A 26,650-nucleotide genomic window follows, 5' to 3' on the forward strand; every position below is an offset into this window, starting at 1 on the left:
ATCACAAGGGATTGTTTCTTATTAGGGGTTTGCCCCGCTGGCTATCAATTAAGTTATTCCTACCTGTTAGTAAGTTGGTCCTTCAGAGGAAATGCCATTCGACAGAATACCTCCATAGAAAAATAGGTTTTATTTGAAGTCAAAATCACAGAAGATACATGTTATTAGTAAAGAGACACACAAGAGACAATGCAAAACATTGACTTTATATTGTATCATCATGTGGACCTCCAAGCAAAACATAACAAATTGAAAGCAATTGCTTGCCAACGAATGTAGGTGTGACAGATTTAAACACATGTTTGGAAACTCCCAGAACTTACTTCTGGATTCTAGAGAAGCAAAAGCAAAAGGGAAGCAAACCCATGACTAAGATACTGTGAGTGGAATGCAGGTCAGGCCTGAATGTCGAATATTATCAACAAATATTTCCTTTGCGTGTGACATAAAAACATTCCTGTTCTTCCATCATTCTGATAAACAGGAAGTCTCTTTGTGGACAGACTGATCTTCATGGGGTTGTACAATCAAGAGGGAGGAGAATGAACCAGAGGACGTATTCAGGTTTAGCATAGTCTATTATTGCGTCATTGTTTGATAAAAAAGAGGGAGTAGTTTTACATGGTATTTGTAACTCTTGGGTGTATAGCGGTTGCGATTTGCTCCTTTCAGAGCAAGACGGTTGGACGCGTGTCTGCTAGCGAAGATATTCTACAGCAAATGAAAAAAACCGAGATGTACATAATGAAAGAAAAAGGGGATTTTATTGAGACAAACTCACCTGAACAGTCTATTTCAATAGCCAGAAAATGGGCGACCTGTGTTTAGCGCTCTGTGACGCGTAATTCCCTTTCTCAAAGGGAAGGGGGTACAGCCCCTCCCAAGACAACACTCATCCAGGGTCAGGTATCAGTTCGTTGAACGAAACACTTGCTAAAAAATAACAACTGTTTCTGACCCATGGGGAAACGACCCCCGTGGCGGCTGCACAGGGCAGGGACCCTATGGTTGAACGGGTGAAGGTGGCAAGTGGCGGAGGGATGGAGCTCAGCGCTGGCGGTCCCAGCGCCAGATGGAGGCGTCGTCGCACACGGCGATCAGGATGCTGCTGTCCCGGCTGAAGCTGGTCTGGCGGATGGCCGAGGTGCAGCGGGGCAGGGTCAGGGTGATGCACCTGGAGAGAGACATAGCCGAGTGTCAAAGTGTCCCCGAGCAACACTCCTCACCCTGACTGCTCCTGAGCAGCTGACTGCTGTCGCCCTGCGAAGTTGACTCCGCCGTCGGTGTGTGAATGTGTGAATGGTTGTATGTCGCTTTGGATAAAAGCATCAGCAAAATCCCCAAAATGTAATTGCTAAATGGACTGACATTGACCAGGTCGTACACACATTCACACACCGACTGTGTGAACTGATGGTGGAAGGGGTCAACCATGTGAGGGGACAGCCAGCTCGTCTGGAACGGTTAGGGAGTCTTGCTCAGGGACATCCAGACATAGCCAGGGATGGAACTAGCAACCTTCTGGTTGCCAGTAAACCTGCTCTACCTCCTGAGCCATTGCGCCCAGGATTGAGGAAGCTGCTAAATCACGTGCAGTAGAAAAAATGAATATGATCTGATGCCCATAGACCTAGAAAAAGGACACCTGTAGTAGACTACTTCTACTTTCAGTGGAATCTCCTGAGCAACACCTCCCAAGGGGAAGATTCTACGGAAAATTTAAGTCGTCCACCTTTATCTACAAACTGAGTGACTCATTGGGTTCAATAGAAGCAGGTGGGTGAAACAGCCACTGTCTCACCATCTGATGCACGCTCGAGGGAGTGTGATGTGGGTTTTTACAATGTTCGACAACCACCCCCCCACCCACCTGCTTCTATTGAACACAATGAGTCACTCAGTGCGTTTACATGGGACAGCTAGATCGGGTTAAGCCATATACCGGTTTTGCTACTCGAACGGACCGTGTCACTTGTCTGAATGTACATGGTCTTTCAGAGAATTGAATAATGGGCGGAGCATGGCTGACACCCCTTCGCTAGTTGGCGCTGTAGCCCTTTCAACGAATGGTAGTAGAGCCACCGGCTGACCTCTTTACGTCACCAGCAACAACAAACTCAGGCGGTGTCACACTTAATTTGTACCGGCTGCCAAATTTGTACCGGGCGCGTCATCCATACGTAATCCATTCCAAACCTGCCTGTCAGCAGATGATCGCGTCGTCTGTTGCCGGGCAGGTTTAAAAAAAAACATTTGCGCTCATGTTGCCAAAGACGAAATAACATAATACAGTTAACGGATCGCTAGATAACACTTGTTTTTACTTTATATTTGTATTGTATTTAATTGTTTGATCAAATTTAGCTAGTAAACTGAGTGTTTAAAGCGGGTTTCAAAAAACATTCGCGCTCATGTTGCCAAAGACGAAATAACATAATACAGAAAACGGATCTAGATAACACTTGTTTTTACTTTATATTTGTATTGTATTTAATTGTTTAATCAAATTTAGCAAGTAAACTGAGTGTTTAAAGCAGGTCAAGGACGAAATAGCACAATACAGATAACGGATCGCTAGATAGAAGGTTCGCGAATGTTCGTGAACCTTTCAGTCATTCGACGCGATCGTCCGTTGCCAGGCAACGGACGAAGCGATCATCTGTTGCCAGGCAGATTTGTAGTAGATTACGTATGGATGACGCGCCCGGTACAAATTTTGCAGCCGGTACAAATTTAGTGTGACAGCGCCATTCGAGAAAGTTGTTTTCAATAGACAGCTGTCAGTTCACTTCGGGTCCATGTCAGCCGGAGGAGTCCGCATACGACCGAGAGGACGGAACAATGGAGCGTCGGAGAAATGACATGGACCCGAAGTGAACTGACAGCTTTCCCGCATACGGCAACAATCCCTTTCTCCTCCATGTGGCGTTTAAATCTGGACTTCAGAGAGTCAAAGTCAAAGTTCCTTTCCCCCAATTCTTCCTCCACCATGGCCGAGATAACCCTCACTACGAATCTTTGTTGTGGAAGTACCTGAGATTCGGAGAACCCGATACTCTTAAGATTCATAATATCAGAGAATATCCCCGTCGGTTCGGTCCAGGCGCAATGAGTAAAAATAGTATACACGTCAGATAAAAAAAACGTTTATTTTGATAGATGTGCCCAGATGTGTTACTAGTTTACAACCTCATTGATGACCAACGTTTAGGAAAACATGTACTTTTAATTCAGCCTTGGGTGAAATCGAAGCGTTGTGTGTACTGAATGCATGTTGATGATACACTTTTCGTATGGGGTAATGGCATGACACCGGCTTCCTTCATCTTCTGCGTCACCTTTTTAAATAAATCGCGTTTCTTGTCAACCATAAACATAAAGAAATAATTAAATATTTAGATTTATAAAGAAATAAGAATTGTTTATATATCTATGGCGACAACAACACGACTACCGTCTCCTACTTCCGGCACAAGTCCCCCGGCTACAAGATCTCGAGCACGCGCAGAACGCGAACAGCGATATGATGCTGGTTTACATGCAGGTAGAAAGCGGACTATGAACGAGTTATCTAGGTATTCTTATCTGATTTTGCTTGTCCGTTCATGTACCGATTTCTGTCCGAAGTATATCTGATAAAGGTGTTTACATGGATTTTCAAAGTCCTGTTGAGATCTTATTCCACACATCTACTCTGCCACTATCTGACACACAGACAGCAGACAGCCCACAGACCCCCTCCTCTGCATTCCCCCATCGACGATGACCTCCAGCCTCATCTCTCCCATAGCCACAACAACTCCAGCTCCACTTTCTCCTCCTGACTTCACAGAATTATTGTCTAGCATCTCCACAGAATTTGTCTGTCTAGTTATAACTGGTGACTTCAATTTTCATACTGATGATTTGAATGACAAGTGTGCAAAAAAACGTTCTACCATTTTGGACACATTTGAACTGTCTCAACATGTGAAAGAGGCTACTCATTGTAAGGGGCACACTCTAGACCTGGTTATCACAAAGGGCCTCAATGTTTCTGATCTCTCTGTGACTGATCCTTCCTTGTCTGACCACTTTTGTGTTTTCTTTAACATATCTTTTATTCCCGACATACAGACAAAATCAAATACTGTCAAAAAACGGTATATCAATGAAGATTCTAATGTACTTTTTAAAAAGGCCATCTCCTTGCTACCACCTCTCAACCCATGTTCTGCTGATGATCTTGTAGAAAACTTTAATGTGAAAATTTTGAAAGTCATAGATGTCATTGCACCTTATAAGGTTAAAACGAAAAGTCTTTGGAAAGCAAAAGGCACTCTGGAGAACAGCTGTTTCTGTAACAGCACAGAAAAAAGAATGCAGGAAGGTTGAACGCATCTGGCGTAAAACAAAACTTCATATTCACCATGATATCTATTAAGAGAGCCTCCGTGCCTACAATTTAGACTTAAAAAGTGCTAGAGAAACATTTTTCTCCAATATCATTAAAACCAACACTAATAATGCAAAAACCCTATTTGCAACTGTTGACAGACTGACCAACCCCCACACACAAATTCCACCTGATCTCCATTCCACGCAGAAAAGCAATGAGTTTGCAGCTTTTTATAATGATAAAATTGAAGGCATCAGACGCCCATCAATATCTCCACTTCAAACAAAAATGTTGGACTACAACCCTGTTAAGGCAAAAGTAACGTGGCAAGGATGGCATGCTTTAATGTTATAGACTCTCAAACTCTTGTGGAAACTGTGACACAACTAAAGCCATCCACCTGTTGCCTTGATACTTTACCTACCAACCTCTTTAAGAATGTTTTCAACTGCCTAGAACTAGACATATTACAGATAGTTAACATCTCTCTCCAGTCAAGCAATTTCCCAAAAGCTTTGAAAACTGCAGTTATTAAACCCCTTTTAAAAAAGCGGATGCCTCTATTTTTAACAAATACAGACCAATATCAAATCTACCCTTCATAAGTAAAATCATTGAGAAAGTTGTCCTCCAGCAACTTAATCACTTCCTGGCATCAACTGGTTGCTATGACACCTTCCAATCAGGATTTCAACCCCTGCACACCACTGAGACGCCCTCATTAAAGTTTTAAACGACATCCGTCTTAACACAGACTCTGGCAAAACCTCAATACTAATGCTGCTTGATCTCAGTGCTGCATTCGACACTGTAGACCATACAATACTTCTGGACAGGTTAGAAAACTGGGTGGGGCTTTCAGGCACAGTCTTAAATTGGTTCAGGTCCTAGCCTACAAAATAGGAACTACTTTGTTTCCATTGGCGACTTTGTATCAGAATCAACCAACGTGACATGTGGAGTCCCACAAGGTTCGATCTTAGGACCCTCTTTATTCAACATCAACATGCTCCCACTAGGGCAAATCATGCAAAATAACAATATTGACCATCATTGCTATGCTGATGACACGCAAATCTATGTATCGCTATCACCAAATGACTATCGGCCCCCCCGCGCTGCCAGTGCATTGAGCAAGTCAAAGAATGGATGTGCCGAAATTTCCTTCAACTAAATGAGGACAAAACAGAGATAATTGTATTTGGTTCTAAAACGGAAAGGCTTGAAGTAACCCAACACCTTCACTCTCTGTCCCTGAAAACCTCAATCAAAGCCAGAAATCTAGGGGTTATCATGGATTCAGATTTACATTTCGAAAGTCACATCACATCAGTTACAAAACCTGCATATTCTCACCTTAAAAATGTAAGACTTAGAGGGCTCATGTCCTACGAAGACTCACAAAAACGTATACATGCCTTTATCACTAGCAAGCTTGATTACTGCAATGGTCTCCTTACAGGTCTCCCAAAACAAACTCTGAGGAAGCTTCAGCTTGTTCAGAATGCTGCTGCTAGAGTTCTAACAAAGACCAAAACATATTAAACCAATTCTTAAATCATTACATTGGCTTCCTGTAGGTCAGACAATTTATTTTAAAATCATGTTGCTAACCTATAAATCCCTTCATGGTTTAGGCCCAAAATATTTAACTGATATGCTTCCACTACATAAGCCTTCTAGACTACTAAGATCCTCTGAGACCAATCTGTTAATTATCCATAGAGTAAACACAAAACATGGGAAAGCAGGATTTAGTTACTATGCAACAAATAGCTGGAATGAACTCCCTGAGGATTTAAGACTTGCCCCAACTCTGAGCACCTTTAAAACAAGACTGAAGACTTTTATGTTTGCTTTGGCTTTCAGCTAAATCTTAAATACATTGCACTTTCTAAAAAGCTTTTTTAACTTTGCCTTTATTTTATATTTTAATACTAAAATGCCTTTTTAACTTTCTAATTTACTCATTTCTTTGCATGTTTTCTTTTACGTATCTATTATTTTATTGTACGACAATGGTTATATGTGAAGCACCTTGAGTCTGCCTTGTGTATGAAAAGTGTTATATAAATAAAGTTGCCTTGCCTTGCTCGTTTATTTACCCAATTATGACTCTGCACGTAAACGTTTCTTTCGTCATTTCCTGGTGAACGCTTTAACCTCTTCGTCACTCAGAGTATATCTGCACAACTACAAGGGCTATACGATATTTTTTTTTGTAATAAAAAACTTATTCAGTAAATCCTCATCCTCATCGTCATCCGCTTATCCGGGGTCGGGTCGCGGGGGGAGCAGCTCAAGCAGGGGGCCCCAGACTTCCCTTTCCCGGGCCACATTGACCAGCTCTGACGGGGGGATCCCGAGGCGTTCCCAGGCCAGTGTTGAGATATAATCTCTCCACCTAGTCCTGGGTCTTCCCCGAGGTCTCCTCCCCACTGGACGTGCCTGAAACACCTCCCAAGGAAGGCGCCCAGTGGGCATCCTTACCAGATGCCCGAACCACCTCAGCTGACTCCTTTCTAAGTAAAGGAGCAGCGGCTCTAATCCGAGTTCCTCACGGATGGCTGAGCTTCTCACCCTATCCCTAAGGGAGACGCCAGCCACCCTTCTGAGAAAACTCATCTCTCATCTCTGATACCATTTTCGATACTCAACGATCTTAACGATCCGAGTCTTTATCGATACTTTTCTATTAATTGGTGGAAATACGTGTTTTTAGTGATGAGGAAAATATTTGGGAAATAAATAATTGTGTTTTAAATTAAATATGTAATTCTTAATACATCAGTAGTTTTAATTATGTATACTAAAATTATTAGAGCACTATAGGCTATAATTGTATTAGTAATACAGAAACCTGAGTAATACAGTATTACTCATGTTTCTCACCTAAAGCTGAATTTACCGTTTCTCTATGTTACATTTGAACGCGTCAGGATAACCGTCGTTTTACTGAGCCAACCTCAACACATCATCACGCAGCACATCTGAAACTTTATTTACTTTTGAAGATAACTAGCTTGTATGCTACCGATTATAACACAGATTACACAATTTTTAACTGACGGGACTATAGCGACAATGTCTGTGTGCGATTACCTTTCGTACTTTGAGTGGATGATTAAGACAGGCCCGTCTGTGGTGCGACAGGAGACAGGAGGAGACTTTTCAATTCGAAGACAGTCGAAGGTACTGCATTTGGCCTTTATTTGATGCACAATGCTAATGTACTTGGCCATTGAGGTTGTGTTCCCCCCTTTCCGTTCAGCCACCCTCGCGAGCAAAGTTTACCGCCAGACTTCACTTGTTTCACTTGTAATACATGTTTGCCGTGACGCGACTCGAGGGACACAACATTACGTTACAGGACATTTTTTTTTTTTATAAATGAGCGACGGGACTCGATAGTGGTATCGATTGGCCCAAACGTTAATGATTTTCGGGTTTTGAAAAAAGTGGAACCGGGTCCTTGATAGAACCGGGTTTCGATCCCCATCCCTACACGCGAGGCATGCATGGTGTTTTTATCCATCACATGAGGCGTGTCTGGCTTTGCGATTGTACAAGCGGCGAGTACCAGATTAGATTACAAAAACAAGATTAGTACAACAAAATGTCATCTCTGCTTTCAACCAATCACTCGAAGCGCTAGCAGCATTGGGCAGCCACAGTGCAGTATCCGTGGACCCACTGCGGCGTCAGGGCCATTGGCACTGCAGTCATGTACTGGACGTCTTGCTCCCTGAACGGTCGGGTGACACTTACTTGGCTTTGTGGGGGTCTTCCACCTCCAGGTCCCAGACGTAGAGCTTGCCCACCTGGTTCCCCAGCGCGAGCATCTGCAAATAAGAGGAGGATAGGTTGTTCATTAAGCAGAAAGCATCGGGTCCAAGCACAAATGGAATTGCCAAGATGGTCAAAGGCGAGCTAACTACAGGAAAAACAAATGATCTAAAAGGTTCATCATCGATAGTAGCAGAGGACTATTCCAAAATCCCCTTCGAGGTCCGACCTTCTAAAATAATATTTTAGAGTTAATATTTACAGAGTTTCCGACCTTTGGTTAATCTTTTTCTTTATTCACCTATGACGGCACCATTATAATTACTAACCGTGATTAATGATCAAGCACTAAATTATGGTTTTTGTACCCCACAAAGGCAGCTTCAAAGTATGAATCATATCCAATAATAATATAAAAAGGTGTGGATGCCGACCTTCTGCCAGAAGTCCATGGAGAAGCGCATGTACCAGATGTCACACTGGCTATAATCGAAGCGGCCCAGCACCGTCACATTGGACTCGTTGGCCTTGATGCGGTCGATGTCGTCCTCCATCTTGCCCGGCTTCCAGCACACGATGGCGTTCTCACATGACTACACACACACATACACACACAAACAACAGATGGGGACTCGGGTCACACTTAAAGGACAATTCCGGTATTTCGAACATTGAGCCCCCTTTCTTGTTTCAGGGTTTATACAGTTGAATTTACTACCTTTTAATAAAAAATGTAATACCATCACCATATTTTTTAATACCAGCACGACTTCAAGAGAGAGACCATAGGAGTTGGATTAATCAATATGTCCCAACGGGACTTGGTCCATAGTTTTTAATCAATATGTCACAAAGTAGACATAGACAGAGAGTATCAGAGAGAGAGAGAGTTTTTGTGTCCAGTGTTGTAATTAAGTTATAATTACCTCGTTAATATTGTTATTACAGTGTTAAGGTTTTACATGAAATAGTACCCCGTAGTAACGCGTTACACACAACACTAGCCGCGTTTACATGGACACTTCTGATCCGATTAGATTTCTAATCGGAATAGATCTATTCCTATCATGCAATCCGAATGTACTGTATATAGGCCTATGGCATAGGGATGGGCCAATAGTCGATTCTATCGACTATCGACGATAGATGGATTCCATCGTCGATCGTCTCAAGTTACCGATAATAAGGCGATAATTATATTTTAATTATTTTTTATTTTTTTAAAAGCGCTGTGGTAGCTATTTTTACAACTTAAAAAGCCCCGCAAATTGTAATTGAAATTAACTGGCACCGGTGGAAAACATACTATGTAGTGCTGACCTGCCGTATTCACTCACTGCTGCGAGAGGAGAGGGGAGGGGCTCGAAACCTACCGGTCTGCTCGCACGGCGAAATGACATCACACCCCGCTGCACCATTTCTGGGTCACAGCTGTGGTACATGAGCCGTGTTCGAAATCGTTCCCCATTCACTCACTCACTATTCCCTATAGTGTTCATGATATAGTGCACTACATAGGGAACGAACAAACGAGAATTCGGACACTACGCTGAACATTTCTAAACGTCATTTGCGTCAGTAAAAGCGCCGGGTATTTGTGTGACGCAGACAGATGCGCCCAGATCATGTAAACAAACCAGGCACTCTCGAGGAAAGCTGGAGGGTGTATTGATGTTGAATGTTACATTTCCTTTAACAAGGTTTTTCTTATTAATTTTGAATGTTACATTTTCTTGTTAAATCCCAAATAAATTGTTGATATTTCTAAATGTATCGCTTCTTCTTCTCCTCGGAAAAACACGACTGCATTGCATTGTGGTATATGGGAGTAACACGTAGGGAACATCATATGTACACTAACATTTTGGGTATTTTAAGTGCACTATATAGGGCATGAAATTAACCAGTGAGAATTCGAACAACACTACAAAATGGCGAGCACCCTATATAGTGCACTATATCCGTGATAGGGAACGATTTCGAACACAGCTACGAGCTGTGTGTCATCATGACAGCGCCGCTGGCGCCGACGCATCGAAACTTAAATCAGCGGAGGCTCACGCTGGTCCAAGGGGAAGACCATTGTAATCGTTTTTAAGAAAAAATGAGAAAAAAAAAAAACACGATTTTTTTCAAAGTGATAAATTATTATAAATAATTAATATTATACAATTATTATAAAGTTGCCCCCCGATAGTATTGACTATCGGCGATCGCTAGGGGGCGCTATCGGACGATGGAAGCTTGTAGACGATTGCCCAACCCTACTATGGCATTTACATAAGTGATAAGCTTTCGTTCGTATGTCTCTCGCGCACAACCGTTATGCTGGTCTGGACTTATATGATATATGTAAGGGATAATGTTATGGTACAGTACGCCGATCATTATCGGGTAAATAAGCCCAGACAGGGCCAACCGGACCGCGATGCGAAGCGGAGGTGTCTTGCTTTGCCCTGAAGGGTATTATTTTCGATAATGACTGGCGACGTTCTATACATTATTACACGGCTCCTTGCCAAAACAGCAGAGAAATAGTCCTCCAAAGACGTTGACGTCACTTAGAAACCGGACGCACTGGGGTTGATGAGTTACCGGACTACTGACAGAGTGAGAAGAAAGACGTGAATCAGGCAAAAAATCCACTTTCCTTGACAGTGGTCAAGTTCGGTATATAATGTTACTTGCCAAAATTATAAAACAATTCAAATACTTTACTTTACTTATTAAATGTATACTCTGTTTGATTTAATCTCCCTCAAAAAGAAGTCCCCTTTAATTATGTTCGATCAAACATGTTTTAGAGACCACGAAGTGCATTATCCCGCTTATACCATGGTCACTTGCCAAAGAAAAGGAACTAAGCTCATTAATTTATAATTTCATGTGTTTCACAATCCAAATATAAAGTCTTTCACATAAATAGGACAGACTTAGCAACGGGAGGTATTTTAGTCAGCTGAGCTATGAGACAGAGGGCTAACGTTATGGATTGTACATAATTCGAAATTCGTCCCAGCCTTTATACCACAGATACTATAGGGTCTAGCATATAACCGGGTTTTCTGATTACAGTTTAATGTAACAGTAAGCGGACAACATCGCTAATTAACACAGCAACTACAAATTAACCACACAGAGATAACCATGGCAACCGGTCAAACAAATGTTCTTCTTGCGATCATTCTTTAAAGATTGATTCCTCCAGCCAGATGTCCGAAAATTGCATTTCCCCATTATTGTCTTTCAAATTACTTTGAACTAACAGAAGCGAACTCGCGAAGTGGGTATAACTAAGCCAGCCGGGTATGTCCAGTTTGTTTCAGTGCACGCACCACGTGCCATCATTGATATCGCTCAGGTCCTACTCGCAACATAAAAATAAATCTAAAGTTTTAGTAATTTTAGGAGACAGGCCTGCACGTAAATTACACCAATTGAAAAACTCATAGGCCTTGTTGGAAATGTAATACCTTGTCAGATGACGTTTATTACTTTTTAATGGCCTTAATTTGGGCTAATTTCATTTACTACCAATTAATACCTTTAACAACCCCGCGTATACCCTGTTATTTGTCCAGGATGAAATAGTGGTTAACAGCGAAATTTTGAATATTGGTCCTGTCTCAGGTATTTGGCTAACTTCAAATCGCCCCTGCCTGCCTTCAAATCCATTGAAACGGAAACCGGACCGGAAAGGGAAAGGGAAAGGGAAAGGAGGGCTCGTCTTTTCGCTCGGTTCTCCGTCATAACAGTAGGACTAGAACCGAGCGAAACGACTACAACCAGCCCCCCTTTCCGTTTCCGGTCCGGTTTCAATGGATTTACAAAATGCCAAATAAAACACGCCAGAAACGGTATTTCGCTACAATACTTGATTAGGAACACCAACGAATATCATTTAAGGCCCACTATGCAACTTTTTTAGCCAAAATTACATTAAGTATGCAGGTTGAGAGTTATGCTGATGGTTCTGCATCCATTTCTGGGTCGATTGGTGGGTGTGTCATTTACCCATGTCGCCTCTCCAGTGAAAAAGCGCATATGCAACTTGATCTGTTCGGACCGAGACAATCCGGATGTGACGCAGCGGAAGTATCCTCGAAAATGTAGTCAGATTGTAGTTTCGAAAATGCTTTACGGCACAGACACACACCCAAACATGGCACCGGCTAGATATAAACAGCCAGTTGCGGGGCAATTGTTGCATTAATCATGGATCAATCGACTGATAAGGGACCCAAGAGGCGACTGTCGGTGGAACAAAAGAAGAATGGACCAGAAAAGAGATCAGACACGAGTGAAAGGGGAACTATGCAACTCTTTTGGCTTGATTTACCTTAATATAACAGGCTAAGAGTCATTGCGATGGTTCTATTATACATTTTTGTTCGATTGTTCGTTGTTTCGACTCCCCCTTGCGCATCTTGGCGGTGAAAAGGAATATGTTTCTGCCGGCGACCCGCCGCCCACTCTCGCGGGAGTCTCGGGTTTCGCGAAGTAACGAATTGCTTTACGGCACAGACCCCCAAACACGGAACCGGCTCGATATAAACACAAGTAACTAAGGGATTGTTACATTCATCATAGATCAGCCGACTAAAAAGAGACAGAGAAACCCAATGTCGGAGGAACAGAAGAAGAGAAAAGGGAGACTGACCGACAGAGAGGCTAGACACGAGTAAACGTTGGGCAAGCTTTTCAGGAATAGCGTGAACTGAAAGAAAAAGAAGACTGCAAATCAGACGCCGACTTGGCCGTGTTGCTTTTGAAATTGAAAGTACCCTTGGGTGAACTTTGTCTTCGTGGTATTCTTGATGTTGATAGTCTCTGTACAAATGTGTTTGCTCAACCATTTTGTTGTGAGCCCTGTAAAAATTGTTTTCTCAACCGTTTTGTTGTGAGCCCTGTATGTTTCTAGCTTGCTTGGTTGCAACCATATAAACACCTTTGTTTCCATGGGTGTTTTGCTGTTCGTCTGTCTCGTCCCCCAGATAGACTGAATCCCCGAATCCAAGTTCTTGTTTATTTAGATTATTATGTTGGCCAACACTCTTACACTGATTGTTCTGTTAAACCTAAGATAAAACAATTATAATCTAGGATATCAATTCTCCCCGTCAACTATAAAAAAGGATGGATTTATGTTTATTGCAATACAAATACACCATTTAAAAAATGTATAACCTTGCCTACACTTTATGAACATCTACTTCGGACATGGCTCCACGCATTCGCCGGTTTCGTTGAAAACAAATGCACATGGCTCGCGTAGAAGTGCATGGGGAAGGGTCGTCAACGAGTTGTTACGACAGAGTTGTAAAATATCTACTACGAAGCTGTAGGGGGCGCTGTGTAGAGAAATGTGCGTGCCAAAACCAAGAAAACAGCGAAGAAATGCCCGAAGTTGCATAGTGGGCCTTTAACCACTCAGTGAGTTACACATTTCTGAAAACAAACGTTTAGGGTAGGTTTATGAATGCCCATAGCCACCCATTGTGACGCAGACGGGGGCGATTTGAAATAAGCCATATACCAGAATGGTTTGATTCTGAAAAATGTCGGTGTTAACCACTCTATTTCATCCTAGACAAACCAGAAAGGGGGTTCAATGTTCAAAATATTGTAATTGTCCTTTAAGTTGTAATCACATCATACCCCATTCGCCGTGGCAACGGGGTGTGTGTGTGTCGGTTGGGGTCCTCACCTTAGAGAGCAGCAGGTCTCCCAGCCAGCGCACACAGTCCACGTAGTTCCTGTGGATGTCTCGCGTTGAGAAGTCCGGGAAGTGAATCTTCTGCGACACGAATGGCCTTGGAAGAGAACGTGACAAACGACAAACCGTGAAACACACAGAGTCGTTGTTTGCAGTAACACTGAGTCTTCAGCTATCACTCTCCTCTGAAGCAACAGGTTAACAATCAAAGCATACAATGGAGACACCAGGCACTGCATGACCTTGTTTCTCTTGAGGGAAAGTTAGTGAATATGATGAGTAGAGGTGGGACAAAATATCGTTGCAGCGATGTAGCGTCGCCTTTTTTAGTGCGATACAAGATTGGATAGACTGGCGCCAAATATACATATTTTCCCAATTTCTCTATATTTTCTATTGCATATTTATTTTTGCATTATTATGCTTTATTCATGACGAGTTAGACAGGCCCCAAATACAGATTTATTTGATTAATAAATAAGGCGCTCTAAACTGATTTCCCTGCACCTCGAGGTGGCGCTCAATACATGAATGAAGGAAACTTGAAGTTAACTTACCATCGACAAGTAACTGAAAAACTCTGTTTGGACCAAGAATAAAGACCGAAATCCAGCACTTTATCTTTTCAGTCGTTTTTTATTCATCGTTAACACTTGTATCATGATGTATCTTTGTAGGATTGTCTTACTGATTATTATTGATTATTGCAGAATCGCTTCACGCAACATTGTCGGTCTCGCGGGCCATGTATCGTGCCTTGTATCGTGATTCCCGCCCCTAATAATGTCCGTGTAGAACAAAATGAGCCGAGACTGGAAAGACCCTGTATTACCAGACCTCAGTTTACAGTCTGAGTGTTCAGGGTGTGGTGTGTTGTTATTTACAGCTTGTTGTTGTCGTTGTCTTCTTACCTGTTGGTCTTGGAGGGGTTGTACTCGTAGGATCCCCGGATGGCTTTCTTCATCCTCTCCGAATCGATACGCCACAGCTTCAGAGAGTGGTCCATGCCACACGACATGATCTTCTCCCCGAGCAGGTCAAAGTCCTAAACACACACAAACACCACCACCCAAAATCAACCTCCTGTTTTCTGCAGAAAATTTTGAATAAATTAAAGTAAGGTGGTGGAGAACTAATTTCGACAACTAAAATGCTGGGCGTCAATGGTCCAACTTTTGACCACTTCAATAACAAATAAAGCCTTAACCCTGGCTTAATGTTCCTATTATACTCCACCAGTTGAGCTTCAGAGGACACAGATAGATTCAGACATTAATATACGCTCTTGCTTTCCTCTGACAGGTCAGAGGACCGGGTCCTAAAACGTGGCCTGTGAAGCTCTTTGAGAGACAAGGGGCTGAAAACAAATGACATTTACTTGTTTCCGATCTTTATAAAATGGCGGTGCTCCTGAGGTGAACCGGCAGACTTGTCCCCGGGGCCAGGGCGTCCTTACTGACGACGTGTATTAAGTGATTGATTGAAGGTTTGAGTGCTACTCACGGCACTCAGCACCTCGTCGCGATGGCCCTCCACACCGCCCAGGATGGCCACCAGCGTGTCCGTGTGGATGTTCCACAAGCGGAGGGCGTGGTCTGTGGAGAGAGAACACACACACACACACACACACTTTACAATAGAACTATTGGACCATGGCCATCCGATATCCTCGGCTTATTTCAGGAGGTCGAGCAACTTGTAGCCGGAAGGTTGCTAGTTCGACGCATGGCTCCTCCTAGCCGAGTGTCGAGGTGTCCCAGAGCAAGACGACTCACCCTGACTGCTCCTGATGATCTAGCTGTTGCCCTGCTTGGTTTGCTAAATGCCCTAAATGTAATTTAGTTGTGTATATATGCTTCTATGTGGAAATGGAACCATGGGGGTGGTTACCGTAGAAACAGGGTAACCGAGGGTTACCTTGGCGTGGTCGCCTTACCTTTGCTGACTGAGAGCAGCAGATTGGGGTCGCGGGGGTGGAACTTGAGCTCGTTGATGGCGTTTCCGTGACCTACATAGTGCTGGATGAACCACAACAGGGAGTCAGTGGTCCGCACGCACCTGGCCCTTCCAGCCTTGTTATGTCAACACAGCTGATACCGTGTCCTTACGTTACCTCATCACAGAACCGTTACTCCGGCACGCAAATGTATCCCACAGGGGGTTATCTCAGAGCCACCATTCAAATTGAAACCCAACACATTTCCTTAACAGCCTGGCCACAATCAGCTGTAGGGATGTAATGAGAACTAGGGATGGTCAACGATCGTTGAATAGTCAGTCATGTACAAAACATTTTTGATAAATCACCGTTGCTAAGTACATAATGACCGCTGTCAAGGAAAGTGGATTTTTTTTTCTTTTTCCGTCGTATCACTCCCTAAGTAGTCCGCTAACTTATCAACCGCATCATCCTCGGTTGCTAAGCGACGTCAACGTCTTTGGTAGACTATTTCTCTGCTGATCAACACTACGAATGCAGGCAACAAATAAATTGTAAAAAGACACACTGTGTGAAGTCATTTTTTTGGCCAGTTTCCATATGCTTAAGACGTGTCCAGTAAGGCTGGGGGTAAACGATTATTTATTAAACGATTAATCGGGCGATTATTTTATCGATTAGTCGACTAATCTAATGACTAATTGGACGATTATCTATTTTTCTGTTGCTTGATTAATAAAAACCATAATGTATCTCAAAATAAATACCAAAAAATTCTTAATAACATACTTTATTTAATACGGAACCCGTAAAGGGACATGAAAAAAATTTGTGCGTATACTCTCTTGCGCTCCGCCTCCAACTACGACATGGTTAGTTACATCTTTCCTGCTGTCGGCTCCCAGACCGAGGAGCACAGGTGATACGTTCCCTCCAGGGCCGATGCTCTCTCGGGGGCATGACCCTTCACTTTGACCGACAGTGAGTGTGCTTATAGGTCGGAATATGATGGAATGAAGCGGCCACCGATTCTTGACAGGCTGGGTACTTTATTCTTACACACAACCGGACTCGTTCATGACTTCACTAGACTGACACGCACGCTATCGCTCGCTCTCCTCGCTTGTCCACCTACTCGCTGACGACACACACACACACACACACACACACACACACACACACACACACACACACACACACACACACACACACACACACACACACACACACACACACACACACACACACACACACACACACACACACACACACACACACACGATATTTCCCCGTGCGCACGAGATATTTCCCCGTGCGCACGAGATACTTTCTCGTGCGCACGAGATACTTTCTCGTGCGCACGAGATACTTTCTCGTGCGCACGAGATACTTTCTCGTGCGCACGAGATACTTTCTCGTGCGCACGAGATACTTTCTCGTGCGCACGAGATACTTTCTCGTGCGCACGAGATACTTTCTCGTGCGCACGAGATACTTTCTCGTGCGCACGAGATACTTTCTCGTGCGCACGAGATACTTTCTCGTGCGCACGAGATACTTTCTCATGCGCACGAGATACTTTCTCATGCGCACGAGATACTTTCTCATGCGCACGAGATACTTTCTCATGCGCACGAGATACTTTCTCATGCGCACAAGATACTTTCTCATGCGCACGAGATACTTTCTCGTTTGAGATGCTCCAACATTGCTGTCGTGCTCTTGTGATATGCCAACTCCATTTGGCAAAGAGTGCAAATCACAACACCTTTCCGTTTAGGACTTAACTTGAAGTATTTCCATACCTTTGATGATTTCATGCGCGGACATTTTCCTTTATTGTGACTTTCGTCCATTTCTCCGTCGAAAATCGTCAACGGAGAAATTTGACGTCGACGCTACAGCTCTAGTGTCGCTACAGCTCTAGTGTCCAGTTCACCGTCATGCAGGCTGTGTTCAGTAAAATAAATAGTGATCTGTTTTCGGTGCATGTAGGCCTATCTGACTAAGCCCACTTTGAAATAATTTTGATGTTGAATGTTGGTGGCGCAGTTGTTGAAATAAACAAATTGATTTCATGCAAATCATAAAAGCCTCTCCCTGTGTCATTGTGTGTGCGTGTATACGAGGCGTGTGTTTGGGGGGTTCTTGATTGACCGATTTTCGGATACTATTCGAATACTTCTCAGCGAATATTGAATAGTATTTTTGCCAGAAATGCACATCCCTAATAAGAACCGATACTCCTGTATCAAGTAGATGCCAAAATATATATATTTTTTTAAATTGACCACTATTTTTTTGGAGTAAGGCTACTCCATTCTCTCTCTCTACATGTTTATCTGAATATTGTACCATAATTCAGTTCATGTTAATCGGAATTCAACTAGACATACTGTAACCTAACTGAATTAAGGTTTATCTGAATTCAACTAGACATACTGTACCCTAACTCAGTTCATGTTCAAATTAGATGAAACCAGATCTACTGCATATTAAATTACTTCATGTTAATCTTTTCACTAGAATTGCCACTGCCTGCCTGAGTAACACTAGATACATGCTACTTTCAATGTTCGATAACTCTCCATGTTAAAATAAGTCGATAGATATATAGAACAGAAGCAAAAGAAACTTTGGTCAAATGCAAGTTAACATACGTTACGCGAGAAGCATCGCAAACCAAACTTGCGATGTCACATGTGATGGAACCAACCAGGTGAGGCCTGAGTGTCTGCGGTGACCGGTACAGGTTGAAGCCCCCTCCCCACCACCACCCCGAAGCTCACCTTGATGCACTGCATGGAGATGTGGTTGATGATCCGGATGATTCCGCGGGAGCCCGCCACGGCCAGCAGGGGGTGGCTGGTGTTGGTGTCAAAGGTCCAGGCGCAGGTGTAGAAGTTCTCATCTGCCTTTGAGCGGGGGAAGGTCAAAGGTCAAGGGGAAACAGACCCCAATTCAGAACCAGGCGAACCGGCAGGCAGAATTTTGTGATGCCAACAGGCCTATCACACACGCACTTCAGCGGTAATTGGGCGGAATGGTCATGACACGAGTCAAAAGGTCAGAAGAGGTGATCCTTGCTTAAAGAGGTTGAATCAAACCATACTTCCTCAACCACCACAAGACTCAAACCATGTTTATAAGTACTTGTAATGGTGACGGTAGTCATAGTAACCTCTAGTAACATGTGGTGAGCTGTGGTAACCTTCGTAGCAGCTAGTGGCTCTTTTGTAAACGTATGTATTCTGGTGAAACCACCTCAAGCAGAGCTTAAAGGATGGGAAGAGCAACTGGTTCTGCAGTGTTTGCCATCGTCTCATCCAGCTGATATTGAAATTACTTTTGAAAAATAATTGCTTTTCATAGATTAATCCATTAACAAGAGCTCCCTAACACCTAACTGATCCTTAAACATATATCTGAACTCACTGCAAGTCACTTTGGACGTTAAATGAGTGTATGTTTGCATGTTAAAAGACAAATAGTGAAGTTGTTGCAAAGAGTTGACTTGCATACGTACAAGGGAAACTAGACTAATGAACGAGTTTGCGGGTGAAAGGATACGTCCGCGTCAACGTAAGACTGCAGCAGTCGGACCTCTCCCTGAGAGTGGCACTCATACAGGGTCACCTATAGAGACGGCAGAGGAACAGTCAGTAAGCCAGGCAGAGGAACAGTCAGTAAGCCAGGCAGAGAAACCATGTTCAGGTAGGACTTTCCATTGACATTAAACAGTCACATTATTGTAAACCCCTTTGGATTAAAGTATCCACCAAAAAGTGTGAATCAAAAAAAAACACATGACTGAGAATTGGCTGCCAATTGACTTCATGTACTTAATAACCAACGTTACATTCTGATGCCACAACGGAAAGTACAACATTAAAAGTAAGCTCCAAGGTGCCCGCATCACGCCGTCTTCATCCCCACTCACCCTGTTGCTGCCCACGGTAGCGAACACCAGGGGATCCCCCTCCTTGCTGTGCCAGTTGAACTGAACCCCGAACAGGGGCTGTCCGTGGTCCTCCTGAAACCAAGACACACACGGAGGTGGGGGACTTTACACACATGCTTCTTTCTATGCTTTTTTTCGCAGATTTATCCTGTGATCGTTTCAATGACTTGCTTCCCTAGCATGTTATATTGCCATCTGGCAAGAAAAAAGATACACAAAGTCTGATATAATCTGTAAAACGAAAAAAATTAGGACGTCAAATCAAAATCACAATATGGAGATTATCAATACACAATATCTACATCAATGTTATTGATAAATGATATGATTCCATACAGATGCAATCATGTCAATAAGAATCCAAATTAACACGGCGCTGTCACACCAAAATTGTAGCGGGGGCGAAAATTGTACCGCCTACGTAATCCGCGAACAAAACATTACGTCATCGATCAACGCCATTGTCCGTTTCCAGGCAGGTTTCAAAAAACATTCGCGCTCATCAAGACGAAATAACATAATAGAGATAACACTTGTTTTTACTTTATATTTGTATTGTATTGAATTTAGCTAGTAAACCGAGTGTTTAAAGTGTATCGTAGTCTAGCTAGCTTGTATTAATTCAATTTAGATAGACGTCATCGTTCGACACTATCGTCCGTTGCCAGGCCGTATATAATGCATCATGTTTAATAGCCTAACTTTAAAATAGATGGGAAAAAACATGAACGTCTGATTCGCAATAACGAGGAATAGTGTTACGAGTAGCGTATGTTTGTGAGCGAGAATGGCAGTGTGCGTGTCTGTGTGAGTGACGTCAGCGAGTGAGTGGACGAGCGAGGAGAGCGAGCGTGTGTGTCTAGTGAAGAAACAAACGAGTCCGGTAGAATAAAGTACCCATCCTGTCAATAATCGGTGGCCGCTTCATTCCGACCTATAAGCAGACCAGCTGCTGGTCAAAGCACACAAAACACTAGAGACAGGGATCACACAGGCTATTTTTGTGCGCTTGGACCACTCTGGATAAATGTCATTCACATCATATATGAGGACTTCGCAGGCAGTGGAAAAATGCAATCTTCCGTAGCCACGAAGAGCTGTCATCACAGAGAGGGCATGTCGTCCCAGACTTACGGCATCGATAAGAGGAGCGGTGTCAGCAGACTATTATTTAGACCGATTTTTAGCAAATTTCAATCTGACAATTTGACAGGAGAGTTAGAAAGGGCGTGTCTCGCTTCTGCCTTCTCGCACCGCGAGACAGGTTTGTGGCTTTGAGCGTCGCGATTTCGGTTTCGATACACGTATCGTTACAGCCCTACTGATTACATAGGCGGTACAATTTTCGCCCCCGGTACAATTTGTGATTAAAGTTATTATTAATCAGGCTTCCAAGTGGCTGCAATCACAGGGCTTCGCTGGAAGTGCTGAATTGCTTTGTGTCACCTCACCATTATATGTAATGTCTAAATGCCCTTAAATGTAAATGTAATTATGTGCTACACATGAAACGTGTCTTCGTACATTGCAAACATTCTATGTTAAAAAAATTATCTTATTTCATGAGTAAAGTGGCCAGTTTGCTCGAGCTTTCATCACCATTGAGAACTAAATTTTTTGTTGTTCAGACAGAGCTGGTGGCTGTGGAGCCCCTTCCGGTGACCTATACGTCCGCTTTTCCCCGCCAAATGCAAGGTTGGTTATCACATGGGTGACGGCTGCTCACCCTGAGGCTGTTCACACACTTGAAGGAGTATCTGCACTTTTTGGACTTCCACTTCCCCTTTCCCCAGCTCCTCCGGCCCGGGGCGTTGGCTGTGTTGGTGGGCGTGTCTGGGCGCTCCACGTTGGTCCCGCTCTCAACGCTGACCGCGTCATCCTACCAATGGGGTTGCAGAGTTAACAACGGATGCCGTCCCGCAGCCAATGGGTTCAAAGCGTAAACAGTGATGGAAGAGATGTCCAGCCAATGGGGTCAAAGCATTGATGGTGAAGGGAAAATCTTGCCAATAGGATCATAACGTAATTGACTGAGATTTTCTTGCCAATGGGTTCGTGGAGTGGTACAAACCAAGGGCATTGACTGGCCAATTAAATGGAAGTATTAGTGATGCCATCATCAAGTGCGAATGTTTGTGTGAAAGTGTTGCTGCTTGTTCTTTTTGTCTTGTCCTTACTTTTAGCATTTCGTTTACCATTTTCCCTTAGTTTCTACTTTTGTTTGTATCAGCACTTTGTATTCTTATTGTATTTTATTCATCCTGTTTTTTTCTAATGCTGCTTGGCTATTGCAACAAATGAATTTCTCCTAAAGGGGATTAATAAAGTTGTATCGTATAGAATAATGACTGCAGCCAATGAGTTTGAGTGTTAAAGGGGTGATATTATGCGACCAGGTTTGAGTGGGATTAGCCATTGCATGCCGTTTGAAAATCTGCCTTTTCCCATGCTCTAGTTCAGTCATACTCAAGTAGCGGCCCGCGGGCCTTTTGTGGCCCGCGGGGTGTCTATTAATGGCCCTCGAGCTGTTTTGAAAAGTTTTTTTAATTATTAAAAAAAAATAAAAAAATTAAATAAAATACGAAAAATACTCAATACGAGGCTGGGGGTTGCAACGATAAACAGATAGCACTCCAGCCCACAGACCGCTCCAGCCCTCCCAAACTCGAGGCAGACAGTCCATCTCAGCAGCAGTCAAGGCCGATTTAGGGTCGTTTTAGACACAGAGACGTAAGCACGTAATTTACACAAGGGACTTGTTTTAGACAAGTTTTGATTTACAGTTCCTTTAAGGTTCCTTAAGGATTGCGCGTGTTGCAAGGGGATTCTCCGCCAGAACAGTAGGGGGAGCAACGAACGAATCTGTGGGCGTGGAAGTGGAAATCGCTGGCTTGTTTATATTTATAATTATCATAATTCGTTCTTGTGTTTTCTTCTTCTCCTTCTTCAAAATTCTTCATTCGCTTCGGTCACGGCCTTTTAAAAATGGCGCTATTATGCTGTAAAACCGGAAATGTGAGACTCCTTAAAGGATGTGGTTAGCTGGCCAATCACAGTCTTTGCGAGCTGCGTAGGGCCGTAGTGTTTTAGTCGCATAGTCAGGAATTTTGGCCGACGCACTTAAGCACGTAAGGGGGGATATTTTACTGCGCAAGGGGGGGTTATGTATCTTACGTGCTTACGCGTTACGTCTAAAACAGAGCATATATCGGCCTCAGTCACACGTATACCGACCGGCCCCTTGAGTCACTGAAAAAAAAATGTGTGGCCCCTCATCATTTCTACTTGAGTACCCCTGCTCTAGTGACATCACAAGTGGGCGTGTCCACATAGATGTATGATGGACAGATAAGCAACAGTCCACTGGGTAGGCTGGTGGACTGATCTATCCAGCATACATCTAGGTAGACACTCCCATTTGTGATGTCACTAAGGCACAGAGTAGGGCAGATTTTCTAACTGCTTGTAATGGCTAATGGCTGGTTCAGACTACACGATTCTCAGATATTCCACCACGATTTAACATGTCACACTATACGATCACAGAGCCAGGAAATCGGGCCCCGTCTTGTCGGAAGACTGGCCACACAACAAGATTTGAGGGCGCGATGCTCTCTACTTTGTATTATTCACGTTTGCAAAATATTTAGAAAATCTAAGGTTTAGAACTGACATAAATGTTTTTTACATGTCATAAAGGTTCCAGTAGTTTTTATATCTGCTCAATGCAGCAACTCCTCATAGTAGTTGCATTGCGCGTGACATGTGCAATACAAAGTACCCGCAGCAACAACGTAGGCTAGCAACAGAGCGTCAACAATGGATCCCGAGTACCTAGCACTAGGCATTATGCTGGCGGTTTGAGGTTTATGATAGCTATTAGCACTAGGGCCCGACCGATATTGATTTTTGAGTGCCGATGCCGATTATTTTCAGAGAAAAATTACGATTACGATTTAATCGGACGATTAAAAAAATAATAATAAAAAAAAAAGCATACAAAACGTAGTTTTTGATAACTTAAATATACTTCAAACACTTTTGACGAATATGTGAATTGAATGCAGAACCTTTGAGTGTTTTAGAATACATTTACAGTCAAAAATGTGTAATGTAAAATAAATAAATAACTCCCAATGTGCTGCGCTCATGAGCAGTGACTAACACGTGCGTGCTGAGCAGTATGGTCTCACCGTTAGTCTACAGTATAACAAATTAACATGGCCTGGGACCTAAAGAAAAACAGGCACAACATGCTCAAACAACGCGTCTTGTGTACATTGGTGAGGTGAGCGCGCAGCTGCCTGAGCGAGCGTGCTTTCATGTTGTACGGTAAAATTCAATCTCCTCTTTTTTACTCCAGCTAAAGTTGTTAGTTAGCAAGGCGAGTAGGAGCGCAATCTGCAGGATACTAAGAGCAATAACATTAAAAAAATAAAAAAAATAAAATAATAATAATCGGTTTTAATCTGCGTCTTTTTGGCCGATGCCGATTATTTTCAAAAAGGCTATAATCGGCCGATTAAATCGGCAGGCCGATGAATCGGTCGGGCCCTAATTAGCACGTCAACAGCTGTTAGCTCCAAACTTACCGGGTAGGACGTCTTAAGGGCGTCAGCTATTTCTCGCCAGGCTGCATCCCTTCACCCTATCGTCAAGTGTAGTGAAGTCAGTTGGTAAACACTGCGCGTGAGCTCCAGCTGTTCGTGGGTTTCCTTCACGCAACTGGGGGCGGGGTTCCCTCATGTCAACAATGGATACGTCATGCGAATCCCCAAAAAATTCTGACATGCCAAACTTTTCGTCGTGGGGTTTGCGAACGTCGCAGACGAAAACATTGCAGATCGCAAGCATGTCACATGCTTGCGAGACCTCGTCTCGTCGCCGACCTTTCAAAATCGTGTACGACTCGCAAATTTGTCTGCAACGAACGAATCGGGGAAAAATCGGGCTAAAATCGTGTAGTCTGAACCAGCCATAATCAGACCTTTAGTCAAGGATGGCATCAGCAGCAATAACAAATAATAACCTTCAATAGTACATCCAATGGGATTTAGTTGCTAAAAGGCATACATAATGTTTTTGAACAGCTAATTAACTTGGAGTGTTTTTAAAGTATGGCATCAAGTGTATCAATGCGTTAACAATTATGGCATAATTATTATGCCTCTACTATAAGGGCAGCTCTGGGGAGATTTTTAAGGTCCCACCATGGCATGCCACCAGGTGTGGTGTGAAATGCCGGTACAAGCCGTTTTGGAAATCTGCCCCTTATGACATCACAGTTGGGCGTGTCCACCTGGATGTGTGCTGGATAGATCAGTCTACCAGCCTACCCAGTGGACTGTAGCAAACGTTGTACACCAATCCGTCACACATCTGGGTGAACACACCCACCTGTGATGTCATAAGGGGCAGACTTCCAAAACGGCTTGTAGCAGCTAATCACACCACACCTGGTGGCATGCCATGGGACCTTTAAGATCAAGATGGACATAGTTGTTTCTGTCCAAAGAATACCATCATTAAAAGGAAAACCTCCAAAGATAAACGAAGAGAAAGTACAGATCTAGGACTTCTGAATAACCATCACATTTTGGCGTCCCAGCTTGAACGTGGTGTCTTACACTTCACTACACCTCATATCTCCTATCACTGTTTTAGTTTATATCATATATTTAGGTGAGTAGCCTACTGCATGCAGCGCTTAACTATTGTTTGTCATAAGTTTTATTCTTACTTTCCTTTTTATTATTCTCAACAAACTTCGGAACCCATCTCCTTGCTCAATTTTTCATTCCATTCAAGACTCGCTTTTCTCCGATTTTTTTTAATATTTAATATTTTTGAAGATAATCTACTTTTGAAATCCTTACTTTTTAACATGGGAGGATTGCGGAGGACGTTTTGAACTTTTGTTTAAATCCCTTCACTTGATTTAAGCCATATAACGTTTCTTTATGTCTTAATCTATGTGGCTTTATAAAAATATATTTTAAACCTCACTTTGTACTACAGCACTCACCGCATTATCTTGTATGGTTGCGGCTATGTGACTGTTGAGGAGTCAAGCCCAAGAATTGTACTCCTGTGTACTCGTAAATTAAGATGAAATAAATTATTCAAATTACGTGTTAGGAAGTTTAATTTCGGCCAAAAGCAGACAGTAGTATACTTAAAGGAAACTGTACTGTGAAGCAAAGCCCACAACAACATTTGCTGGACACGCATGGGCACAGATGTGGATTTTATTAATGGAAACGAAAAAGTGTGCTATGAGGAGACTGCTAGCTGTTTAGCACACCCGTCTAGAGGGCTAGATGCAAATCCTTTCAATCAAGCCATTTCGGCTAGCTGGCCGGCTAATTATGTAGCAGCATAGCCATTCAGTGAAGTCACTTCGGCTAGCCGGCTACCTAGCTCATCGGCTAACTACTTTAGCATTAAGCTATCTAAACGGGCGCTCTGTTGACAGCGTTATCCCCAAACACAAAACGACGAAGATGCTTACGTTCTCGTCTCCCGACAGATCGGGGTTACTGTTCTCGTCGCTGCTCAACTTCTGTTTCTTTGCAGGCATCTCTTTTCCCGCCGCCGGCGAAGGGGACTCGACCATGTTCTTGTTTTCCCTCATTTTGCGCGGTCTAAGCCTCTTCCGCCTCAGTCCCCGCCCTTTCCGTCCGTGAAGAGGCTAGTGCAACGCCCACTCGCCCGAGAAATGTGAACGTTTTAACCGGCTAACTCGGCATTCACAGAGTATCTGTGGATACCATATAGGTCCATGGTGGAAACCTATTGTTCTTGAGTTTATTATGTTAACTTTTTTTTTATATTTACCATTTAAAATAAGGTTCTAAAATAATATAATAA

General features: G+C 43.1%; 1 protein-coding gene across 1 annotated transcript; it reads right to left on the minus strand.

The window, feature by feature from the left end:
- Positions 1–119: 119 nt before the first annotated feature.
- Positions 120–26,609, minus strand: eed (embryonic ectoderm development). Its single transcript, XM_056589526.1, has 12 exons — positions 26,292–26,609; positions 21,507–21,659; positions 19,760–19,852; positions 19,390–19,455; positions 18,609–18,734; positions 15,817–15,898; positions 15,384–15,475; positions 14,792–14,925; positions 13,872–13,977; positions 8,599–8,757; positions 8,147–8,220; positions 120–1,174 (listed from the first exon to the last, which is right to left on the minus strand). Exons 1-12 carry the CDS (start codon positions 26,412–26,414, stop codon positions 1,048–1,050), a joined length of 1,335 nt encoding a protein of 444 aa, XP_056445501.1. The 5' UTR covers positions 26,415–26,609; the 3' UTR covers positions 120–1,047.
- Positions 26,610–26,650: the final 41 nt, after the last annotated feature.

Source organism: Gadus chalcogrammus, chromosome 4 (assembly GCF_026213295.1).
Source record: "Gadus chalcogrammus isolate NIFS_2021 chromosome 4, NIFS_Gcha_1.0, whole genome shotgun sequence".
NCBI classification, from domain to species: Eukaryota; Metazoa; Chordata; class Actinopteri; order Gadiformes; family Gadidae; genus Gadus; species Gadus chalcogrammus.

Coding starts and splice junctions, on each gene's coding strand:
- eed (XM_056589526.1), bottom strand. CDS start 26,414: ATGAGGGAAAACAAGAACATGGTCGAGTCCCCTTCGCCGGCGGCGGGA. Junction 15,899..18,608: donor TCTCCATGCAGTGCATCAAG/GTGAGCTTCGGG, acceptor TGGTTCATCCAG/CACTATGTAGGTCACGGAAA. Junction 8,758..13,871: donor GAGACCTGCTGCTCTCTAAG/GTGAGGACCCCA, acceptor GTGTGTGTGTAG/TCATGTGAGAACGCCATCGT.